At 31.2% G+C, this 11,834-nt stretch overlaps 1 protein-coding gene across 1 annotated transcript; it reads left to right on the forward strand.

Annotated features, from left to right (window-relative positions):
• The first annotated feature begins 7,784 nt into the window (after positions 1 to 7,784).
• LOC123214493 (dual-specificity RNA methyltransferase RlmN) lies at positions 7,785 to 10,971 on the forward strand. Its single transcript, XM_044634287.1, has 9 exons — positions 7,785 to 8,100; positions 8,180 to 8,262; positions 8,460 to 8,562; positions 8,694 to 8,791; positions 8,952 to 9,082; positions 9,180 to 9,288; positions 9,965 to 10,156; positions 10,252 to 10,388; positions 10,569 to 10,971. Exons 1-9 carry the CDS (start codon positions 7,851 to 7,853, stop codon positions 10,855 to 10,857), a joined length of 1,392 nt encoding a protein of 463 aa, XP_044490222.1. The 5' UTR covers positions 7,785 to 7,850; the 3' UTR covers positions 10,858 to 10,971.
• The last annotated feature ends 863 nt before the right edge of the window (positions 10,972 to 11,834 follow it).

Raw genomic sequence — 11,834 nt, forward strand, 5'->3', positions numbered from 1 at the left:
TTTAAAAAATTTCACCCACTTTTAGGAGGGGTTTGGTTCAGATAATATTTTATTATCAAAATTAAAAAATTATTTTGAAGATAGATTACCGTAAAGATTATTGGATATAAATTATTACTATATTTGATAAAATTTTAAAAAATAAGTAAGTATAAATAATTATTGTATTTGGTTAGAGATAATAAAAAATATTAACATATTATTTTACTTAAATGTCCTTAGGTTTAATTATTCTAAAATATTTTTTATGTTATTTATTATATTAATTAAAAATGAGATTACTTTTACTCTAAAAAATTAACAAATAAAAATATAATTTTAATAAAATCAAGATTACATTGATAATATTTAATACTTAAAGTGAATATGATAATCAAATTACCTTTATATTACCTGTCTCATCACCCTTTATAATAGAAGATTATTAAATTTTTTTATTACTTATTTATCAAATAAAATAATATAATTAATAAAAAATAAACTAACACAGTAATCATCCTAACCCTTGAACCAAATGCCCCTTAGGGGCCGTTTGGTTTCAGTTAAGATAAATTACCTTGGTAATCTATTTTTTATTCTCTTATTTGGTTTGTCAGTAATAAAATATTACAATAATCTTCTATTACCAATGTTGACGTGGTAGGTAATATAGGTGGTAATCTGATTACCACCTTCACCTTAGATATTTAAAGATTATCAAAATAATTTTGATTTTATTATAATTATATTATTATTTATTAAGTTTTGAAGACAAAAATAAATTTATTTTTAATTAATATGACAAATAATATAAAAAATACTTAAAAATAATTATATTCAATGGCAGTTAAGTAAAATAATTTACTAATAATCTTTTATTATCTTTCATCAAATATAATAATTATTTATACCTATCAAATTTTATTAAACATAGTGATCATTTATACCCAGTAATCTTTTAAATACTCTATCTTCAAGATAATCTTTCTATTTTGGTAATAAAATATTACTCAAACCAAACACCCATTTAATGTAATGAATTGAATGGCTTCCATAATTCACTCTTATGTCCGGAATGAATTTATTGTTGGTTTGGACTTTGGCCGGCGGCGCCATGTGAAAGAAACTGTTTTCCGCTAGCTGTTATCCAAACCAAACACCCCTTTAATGTAATGAATTGAATTGCTTCCATAATTCACTCTTATGTCCGGAATGAATTTATTGTTGGTTTGGACTTTGGCCGCGGGCGCCATGTGAAAGAAGCCGTTTACCGCTAGCTGTCACCTTCGTACTCTTAGATATGCCTGCCTTTGTAGTAAACTATAATAACCACCAAACCGACCACTCTCGTCGGCTTGTCTTGTTATTGTCAGGATGTATACTTTTTCTTCTTCTATAATCAAGATTATAAAGTAAAAAAAACATTGGATGATGAAGTCTTGAAGAATATTAATGGAGTGGCGGCTGCCAATCTTGACTGGAACAAAATATACATGCAGGAAAGATGGAAGTTATATTAAACTACATGGTAATGGAATGTCTCTCTGATTTATCCTCTGAGATTCTTTTATCTGTAGCGGAGCCGTGAAACTCATGCAGGTACCGCCACCTACTAAAATCCTTTTCAGTATTTGAAAAAACTTGGACACACGATCAGGACAATTTTGATGTATTTAAGGTTAATTATTCCTACCAAAAATTGAGACAGCTGTTCTTTTTCAACTGAGAACATGTTTAGTTACTTTGTAAACATATTTTAACAGTTATTCTTGTCATTTTGCACCATGCAATGAATGACATTACATCTTTTCCACATAATTAACTCAAGTGCTTGGACTTTCGATGGCTTGAGGCCTTTGGTTAGTTGGATGCATTTAATCTTCGGACTCAACTTTTCTTCTCCGCTGCAGGATAACAGGAACCACTGCAAGAAAACTTAATGGCGATAACATACATTAAATCAAAGAAAATTAATGAATATTGTTAACAAGTAATACTTCTTAATCACCATATTAAATTTTTAATCTTTTAATTACCATGTTTATCATAATTCTCCGATATCAAGTCATTCTATGAATAATCGTTCTTCTAAATTCAATTTATACTTTGTCAAAATATTTTGTCAGAGTTGTCAATAATATAAATATGAGTGTAAACTTTTAAATAATGAGTTGAACTAAGTTAAAATTTTTTTTTATTCAATTTGTATATATTATTTATTACTCTTATATAATAAATAATATAATTAATTAATTAATTCTAATTATTACTACTATAGTTTAATTTATGCAATATCGAAATTTGTATATATCATTTGTTTACGGAAAAATCACAAACACCAAAACTTTGAAGTGACTTTAATGCTATTGTAATTTTCTATCGAGTTTTGAGTTACCATTCACGCTTGCCTTCGTTTGAAATTTTGAATTGATGATGGCGAGTGTTTGTCATTATTATGTTTAAAGCCCAAACTTGATGCACCAATTAACTGCATCATAAATAACTAGGCGAAAGACTTATTCCCACGGAAGGTTTATTCTACGGCCAAACGACTGTTTCCCACCCAAGTTATGCTTTTTCTAACATTTCCTCCCAGTTAATTTTGAAAAGCCTATTTATCTACCCATGAATTGTTAAAAAAAAACTAGATTAACGGATTCAAGGGCAAAATCTTTATTTTACCTGTAATATTAAAAATAAACTTATATTTATTCTTTTTTTTATCCCTAAACCCTAACAACTAACAATTTTATCTCAATCTAAGTTTTCAAAAATAATATTCCCCCCTAGGGTTTTTAAACTTTCGGATTAAATTTTTCAGCGAAGACCGATGTCTTCTCCTCCCCGGCGTCTCCTCTTTCCGACCATGCGGCATCTTCCCCTCCTAGGCGTCATCATCGACAAAGATGATGCATGAAATTCATCCTTATTAGGTTGTATCTGGAGTTTGACCGTTGTTCTTGGTGATTCTTTAACTGTTAAAAGGATTCAAAGGTTTCAGGTCAAAGAAGAGGTTCCTGGGGACAAAATGGGGTTGTTGGGTTCTCATCTCCCATGGTTCTGAAGCCAACTCCTTTGGATTTTGATCAATGTACACCAGTAAAAGAGAGGCCCAGTCCTGTTGAAACTATGTCAGCGATGATAAAAGGGAGAGTATTCAAGGACGACAGTGTTAATGCCGGTACTAGGAGCTCCTTCGGTGGGGAACGTCTGCTTCCAGGTTTCCGAGAAGCAATATTGTCAGTGAACGAGAGCCACGCATTCCAATTAGTCCCTTCAACTCAACTGTACAAGGGCCCAATGGGCACCCTATACATTTACACCTCCAGACCATATCACACACAACTTCAAGAGGACATAACAATTTTTCACAAAGCTACAGCCCGCCCGGGACACTGAGTACCAACTGGACCACCTGTCTGAGTCATAATAAATTTCAATGGGCCTAAACATTTGGGCTCCCAAAACAAATTAGAGTTTACAATTTCCCTTTGGGTGTATCTTATTTGAATAGTATTTTATTATTAAAATTAAAATATTATTTTAAAAATAAATTATTTATAAGATTTTTAAATATAAATTATTTTTATTATATTTGATAAAATTTAATAAAAATATATAGATATAAATTATTATTATATTTGATTTGAGGTAATAAAATAATATCAGTATAATATTTTACTTAAATGTCTTTGAATATAATTATTATAAATATATTTTATTTTTCTTATTATATTAATTAAAAATAAAAATATTTTTGTTTTAAAAAATTAATAAGTAATAACAAAATTAATAATACATTGATAATTTTAAATACTAAGTTGGAAATACTAATAAAAATATCTTTTAAATTATTTGATATATCATTATTGATAATAAAATATTACTAAAATTTTTTATTACTAATAAAAAAATAAAATAATTTTTATATATAATCAACCAAACCCCTCCCTCCATGTAATAATTTAACACTTTGCTTATGCGTACTTTGAGGATTATGTTCAGGTATTTATAGGTAGCATTTTTTATTACTTCATCCCTCTGCATCCCCCATAGTTTATAATTCAATGGATCGTTGATTCATATTTGAATTTTGTTTCACAAGATCTATGTCTACTTCATTCCTCTCGATGGATTTTCTTCAAAAGGTTACAGATAAACAAAAAGATTAATTAGATGAATCAAAAGGCTAGAGCGAAGGCTCGACATCTTTTTAGTGAATTTTATGTGATTTTAGTATAAATTATTGTTTTATCATTTATTAATATAACAATGAAAATGTTATTATCATTTAATACAAACTTTAATTATTAATATATTTTTAATTTTACAAAATTACCCTTGGCAAGCATATAGATTAATTGATCAGTTTATCCTCTAAACATATATAATTTATTATTTTATTTTCCAATAATTTTAATTATAATTTATTATTTCCCATTTAAAAAAAAATATTTTTTCTTTATTTTTTATTTCTTTTATTCTTCTCCTACCGTCATGTTCACCACCCACCATCAACCATTCTTTTTCTCCTTTTATCTTCACTAACAACACCATGCCAACATCCTTCATCTTTTCTAATCATCTTTACAACCAACCATTACACATCCTTCAATCATTTTTGCCACCGATCATCTTTCTCTTTCTATCATATTCACCAATTTATTTCATATTTTGATTTCCTAGAAACAAATTTCAAAAACCCTAAATTAATATTTACTTGAGTTGAAAAAAAATGAGTGAAACCAAGAAGATGAAGAGATATATTGAGATTTCTTTTAAATAAATTAAGGAGAGAATAAAAAGGAAGAGAGGATAATGAGAAATGAGTGGGACAAAGAAGACGACAAAATAAATTTACATTTTATAAAAAATAAATGAGTGAGAGAATAAGAGAGAAGAGACAATAATGAAATATTAGTGAGAAAAAGAAAAAAAAAGTTTGATATTTTTATTAAAAATAAATGAGTGAGAGAAGAGGATGAAGAGGTAATGAGAAATGAGTGGGAGAAAGAGATTGACTGTAATACCTTCAGGCATGTTTCAAGGATAATTACATCTTTTAACCTTGTTTGGAGACATTTCCAATTATATGTGTGTGTTTTAGATATATATATATATATATATATATATATATATATATAAAAGAAAGAAAAGTTAATATATATGTTCCAAAAGTCAATAAAAGAAAGAAGAAAGAAAGAAAGAAACTTTACCTTTGCTTTTTCGATCATTTTCCCGTCTCTTCCAGAGGAGGCAATTTCTTCCTTTCTTTGCTGTGTATTTGAAGAAAAGTTGGTGATTTGGAAGGCTTTTGGAAGATAAATAAGGAAGGAAAAAAAAAAGGAAGCACTTGGAAGCTTTGGTAACCAAAGATCTCCTTCCTTTCCCTTTTATCTATGTTTATATGTATGTTATGTGAATATATTAGTGTGTTTTGGTATTGATTTAAAGTGGTCTTGGTGATAAAGGAAGCAAAACAAAGAGAAGGAAGTCAATTTGCAAAGATTTGGCTTGAAACAAGGTAAGGGGAATCATCCTTGATATGTTGCATGTTTTAGACTTTTGGTTCCTTGGATCTATGTTATAAATAATGATTTTGAAGTTGAGGAATGTTGTTTTGCCATTTGGGATGTCTATGTGTGTTATTTTGTTTATGGCAGAAAGTTGCATGATATTTACAGTTTTTGCCACTGAGTTCGTCCCATGTTTTGGCTGCCTTATCTGATGAATTATGAGTGCTATTATATCTTTTTGGAAAGCTCTTTGAATCTTCTTTCCAATGATATATAGATTGTATAAATTAGAGATCATTTGGACTGTTAAAGATTTGTATGAACCGAAAGGACTGGTTTACTAAATAAACAGAGGAGGCAGTTTTGTCATTGAGTTTATCTCACGTTTTGACTGTCTTATCTATGGAATTATGAGTGCTATTATATCTCGTTGGAAAGCTCTTTGAATTCTCTTTTCAGTGATATAAAGCTTGCATGAATTGAGAATCATTTGGATTGTTAAATATTGCATGAACCACAAGGATTGTTTTACCAAATAAACAGAGGAGACAGTTTTTGTCACTGAGTTTATCTCACGTTTTGACTGTCTTATCTATTGAATTATGAGTGCTATTATAGCTTTTTGGAAAGATCTTTGAATCATCTTTTTAATGATATATAGCTTGTATGAATTAGAAACTGTTTGGGCTGTTAAATTGTATGAAAATGAAGGCTGCCCTGCGAAATACTTTCGTAGTTCTGGGCAAGAAAGAAAAAAAGAAAGAAAGAAAGAAAGAAAAGGAAGAAGAAAGAAAAGAAAAGAAAGGAAAGTAAAGGAAAGAAAGGAAAGGAAAGAAAAAGAGAAAAGAAGAAAAGAAAAAGAAAGAAAAGCAAGAAAAGAAATTTGGGGCTCAAGATTTAGGGGTCATCCTAAGAGTAATGTCTGGTGAGTTATGAATAAATTTATATGGAAGCAAAATTTGTAAGATATAAGACCCACATGCATGCTATAAACTATGAGGGGGCACTTTACACTACACCGTCCGCAGTAGGGCACGTCTGTAGTAGGACATAGACCCTTAGTAGGGTCCGCTCGCAGTAGAGCTCAATTCAGATTCAGAAATAGTATAGTGAAAGAAAGAGAGCTTGAACTTAGAAAAGTGTCAAATCCCTATAGTTAGCTTCCAAAAAGTATCAAATAGACACCAGATGGGACAAAGTATGACCCAAATAGTAAAGAATAAACTAGATTACCACCTCAATTTATTATAGAGGTTAGGATGTGAGGTTGAGTCCCGAAAGTGAGTTAGAACAGGAAAAGATATAGTTTACTTGATTCTTTCCCCTTACTGAGTGTTCTTATCACTCACTCCCTTTTCTTTCCTGATTGCAGGTACAGGTGATCGAGGTAGCTACGAGGCAAGGTCAGGTCAACGTAGGTAGATCCGACTGGAGCAGGTTATCTCTGATTTATATTATATGCATACAGTGGCATGTTCTTGTCGACTTTTGACTTTTTGAGATTATGGTATAGTTGCATATGATTACTCCCTGTTTTCAGATGCTTTCAGATGAGTTTTTTTATATGAGTATATACATCTTTTGTTCGCTTCCAGATTTTCAGTTTTCTTAGAATACTTTCTAAACACTTTTAATGATGCGTTTATTTTAAAGTATTTTTAAAAAGAAAAAAATACATAGACGCTCCGAATATTAATTCGTAACATTTCTCCTTCGGTGGGTAGTACTTCTGGGGAGGGATGTTACATTGACATATTTTGAGTAAAAGAAGAAAAAGAAATAATATTAGAAAAATGAGAAAATGAATATGTATTTAGCCTCCAAAATAATAATTCGTTTTTTTATTATAAAAAAATTGTGAATTGGCGAATATTATACATTTTAGATAAGAGCAATACTATGTATACCCACTTTAGGTACATAAATATATACACATTCATATATGTCATCGTATGATTGATTATTATTTTTTTTTTAATTCATAATCATCCAATCACATGATGACATATATAAATGTGTACACATTTGTGTACTTAAAGTGGGTACACATAATTTTATTGTTTAGATAATTTTATGTTTTATGTTTTTAAGTTTGTATTAAAACGATCTTTTTTTTAATTATTTCATGGAACAAAATTCACTATAACTTTTAAAAACTAAAGGGTTATAATCGATTTCACCAAACCTTAAAGTGGGAAATAGTTATTTGGCCAAAATAATAGTGGGCGTTGAGCCATTTAGCACAACCTAAATTGATAAGAGAACGCCGTCGTTTCAATCGTTCTACTGGAAGCTCTATCAACTTGATTCTTTCGTTTCGGTTAAGAGAAATAGACGATATAGAAACGGGGGTGTATGTGGATGAGGCGAATGCGAGCAGGAGCTAACTCTATGTTTCTCATGAAACCTCCAACGCTCTCTGCGTCTGCTGAAATAACAATCACAACTCCATGTCATTATTTTCGTCCTCCCTTTTCCCCATCCTTAAAATCTCCACCTGTTACTTTTCTTTCCATTTTCTCTCCCACTAGTCGCCCCCTTTCTACTTCTGCTCGTTCTGCACCGAATTCTGTAATTTCCTTTGATGAGTCTTGCTCGGATGCGGGTCAGTAAGCTTTTCGTAATCTCTTCTTTTATTACATATGTATGGCGTCAAATTTAACCGAGTCTTTGCTTTTCTTAAGGAAACTGTGTTGACGGGAATGTTTTTCCACAAAAGAAGGGTTCGAAGGTGCTTCTTAAGGGAATGAGATACACTGAGCTTCAAGTATGTATAAACTTTTTACAGTTTTTATCATTTATTTCCCACTTAATGAGCTTATTTTGCATTGCAAGTTTTAAACTTGTTATAAGTGATATAACGGTGTTTTTTAATGAGACCAGATGATTTGGATCTTTTGCTTTAGCTTGATGAATGAAATACACAATTTTTTAAGTTATGATTATGAGTGTGTGCTTTGACAGCAATGGGTTCAGTCATATGGGTTCAGATCAGGTCAGGCTTTAATGTTGTGGAAGCGCCTTTATGGGAACAACATCTGGGCACATTGTATTGACGAGATGGAAGGTACTATTATTTGGTTGTTGGAGTTTATTTGTCATAGACTTACCACATAAATTCAGCTATTCAACTTCTTGTGGGGAGATTGTATTGGGTACCTTCCTGTATATGGGTTTTAAGAATTGTACATCATGTAGGTTTGAACAAGGATTTCAAGAAAATGTTGAGTGAACATGCTGAATTCAAGGCATTATCTTTGAAAGACATTTTCACAGCATCTGATGGAACTAAGAAGGTAGAAATAATCTTTTTTGTTTGTGTTATGTTTATTAGTTACTATCCCTTGTAATTGTCTATGTGCCAGATATTTGACATTGATGTTTCACATTTAGACTAGAACATTGCATTACTTTGAGAATCTTCTCATTGATTTTGAAACTCACAGGAGGTTTCAGATTTTATTTGTGCTGGATGATGGATTGGTGATAGAAACAGTGATCATTCCATGTGATAGAGGTAGAACGACTGTCTGTGTTTCAAGTCAGGTGGGATGTGCCATGAACTGTCAGTTCTGCTACACTGGCAGGCAAGTATAATGTTTTGCATCTAAGCTTCACAATATATGTTGGTCTTGGTTTTGTTCCCTTATTTAAGGTTCATAACATGATGTCTTCATTTTACAGGATGGGTTTGAAGAGACATCTGACCACAGCTGAGATAGTAGAGCAGGCTGTATTTGCACGGCGCCTGCTCTCAAATGAAGTTGGTTCAATTTCTAATGTTGTATTTATGGTAAGTGCACATTCAGAAGTAACCTTTCAGTCTACTGGGGCTTTTCAAGTGGAGCGATATTTTGTTCCTGGTCCTGTAACAATAGACCCTATTAACATGCTCAATGTGGTTTCATGACTTTTTCCTTTTTATATTAGAAAAAAAGTTATGTGTTATTTTTCATGTACAGATGTCCAAACTTTGATTTCTAATACCCTGTTTATTCAATTTTAACCCCAATGATTTCCTCAGAAACTGTTGTTAAGGAAACAAAATCAGTTTTTGTATTTATGACATAGATATAGTTTGCAACGATCGATAATTTTATTTTATTTTTTTTGGCATGGTTTTCCAAAAGATGTTTATGCATATCTTTTTACTAGATTTCAGTAAATTTTTTTTCTTGTATGTCTGGCTTTTTCTAATATGTACTTTGTTAATCCTTTTGGAGGACTGCAATTTCTCACAGACATGCACAACACTTATACACACACAGAAATGAGAAAAATAGTCTTATAATTCACTACTATCATGCTTTTTTTTCCAATTGGTCGTAACTTTGTACCATTTTTTGATCATTACACGCTGATATACTGTTGAGCAGAGGTTTTAAAATTTTCATCTTCTCTATTGCTTAGCATGGACCGGTTATATTATGTGGTCTATTCTAATTATTGGCATGAAAATTCTTATGTAGGGAATGGGAGAGCCACTTCACAATGTTGAAAATGTCATAAAAGCATCCGACATTATGGTACATGAGCAGGGCCTTCACTTCAGTCCTCGCAAGGTCACTGTTTCTACAAGTGGGCTTGTCCCCCAGCTGAAACGATTTCTCCATGAGTCCAATTGTGCCTTGGCTGTTAGTTTGAATGCTACAACTGATGAGGTATTATATTTCTAGCTTTATTTTGGTTGAAACAAATAATTGATAGCTTGATTGGCAGATAGAGAGGATTGACCTCCTTTTGACAAAATATGCAGGTCAGAAACTGGATCATGCCAATTAATCGAAAGTATAAACTCGGGTTGCTTCTTGAGACCCTTCGGGAGGAACTACGTTATAAACATAATTACAAAGTTTTGTTTGAATATGTAATGCTTGCAGGAGTTAACGACAGGTTAGATAAACCTTTCTTATTATCTATGGCACATTGATAGTAGAAAAAAGTTTGCTGGTAGTTTGTATGTTAACCTGCTATAATCATGACCTTGATCCATTTTCTTTTTTCATCTGTTTGTGAGAGACTTAATATGTTTAAATCTGGAGTCACTGAGTTTCAGTGTCTATTATATTGCAGCTTGGATGATGCAAAGAGGCTTATTGATCTAGTTCAGGGCATTCCTTGTAAAATCAACCTCATTTCATTCAATCCTCATTCTGGATCACAGTTTAGGCCAACCAGTTATGAGAAGATGATTGAGTTTCGAAATGTTCTTGCTGAGGCAGGGTGCATTGTTTTCTTGCGACTCAGTCGAGGTGATGATCAGATGGCTGCATGTGGTCAGCTGGGAAAGCCTGGTGTAATACAGGCCCCTCTACTCCGTGTTCCCGAACAATTTCAAACGGCTTTAAACACATCTTTATGATTTATGATCACCTAAGACAGACTATGTCAAATTTGAGACACAAGCATTTCATTTGAACCAGAAGACGTGTAAATCTTTTTCGGATTTTATATAATTAAGTTAAAATTGGATGGATGTATATTTTTTTTTAATTTTAGCTGAGGCGGAGAAACAAATTTTTGGCCAAAAGACTTATTCCCACCCAAGGTATTGTGAAATCCCAAATTCACATCTTTAAATTTTCAAAAATTCAAATATTCACTTGTTACTTAAAATTTATTAAATTTTTTTGTTATAGTCAAGATTAAAATTGTTATTTTGTTAATAATATTAAAAAAATTATAATTTTATCTTATTTCTCTCGTAGTTTATGAAAACTAACAACTTTATTTCTTACTAAATATTTTAAGTTTTAAAAAATGATTATTCCTTCCCTCTAAGTTTTTCTTTTTGAAACTCTTTGACCATCACACCATCATAGGTGCCAACCTCTTCTTGCCCTCACTGTTGGAATCGTCGAATAACCTTCTTGATGATTTTGATGGTGAGGGTGGGAAGACAGTGGCGTCGGTGACGGTGTGGTGATTGGAGGGTTTTGATATGAAAAACCTAAGTGAAGAGAAATTATCATTTTTTAAAACTTGAAATGTTTAATTAGAGATAAAATTGTTAGTTTTTAAAATTTAAAAAAAGAAATATGATAAAATTATAATTTTTTAATATTATCAAAAAGATAATAGTTTTATTTTTAATTTTATTGAAAAGGTTTAATCAATTTTAAATAAATATTTGAGTTTTAAAAAACAAATGGATGAAAGGGTGAGATTTTACTTTACCTTTTTGGCCTAAATTTTTTTATATATATTCTTGGTCACGTGGATCATTTGGCGAAATACTTTTTCCTTTGTTTAAAGCCTTAACTTTCTCTTTTGTGGTGGAAGAAGATTCTGTTTTTCCTTTTGGTAAGAGTTGATTGCTTTACGTCACAGAGCATCTCA

The sequence above is a fragment of the Mangifera indica genome, chromosome 4, assembly GCF_011075055.1.
Source record: "Mangifera indica cultivar Alphonso chromosome 4, CATAS_Mindica_2.1, whole genome shotgun sequence".
Classification (NCBI taxonomy): Eukaryota; Viridiplantae; Streptophyta; class Magnoliopsida; order Sapindales; family Anacardiaceae; genus Mangifera; species Mangifera indica.

What these genes read in the sequence shown, in the direction of transcription:
- LOC123214493 (XM_044634287.1), top strand. Translation starts at nt 7,851, where the DNA reads ATGTGGATGAGGCGAATGCGAGCAGGAGCTAACTCTATGTTTCTCATG. An exon ending in TGAGTCTTGCTCGGATGCGG is followed by an intron (nt 8,101 to 8,179) that starts GTCAGTAAGCTT and finishes GCTTTTCTTAAG; the next exon opens with GAAACTGTGTTGACGGGAAT. An exon ending in CATCTGATGGAACTAAGAAG is followed by an intron (nt 8,792 to 8,951) that starts GTAGAAATAATC and finishes AGGAGGTTTCAG; the next exon opens with ATTTTATTTGTGCTGGATGA.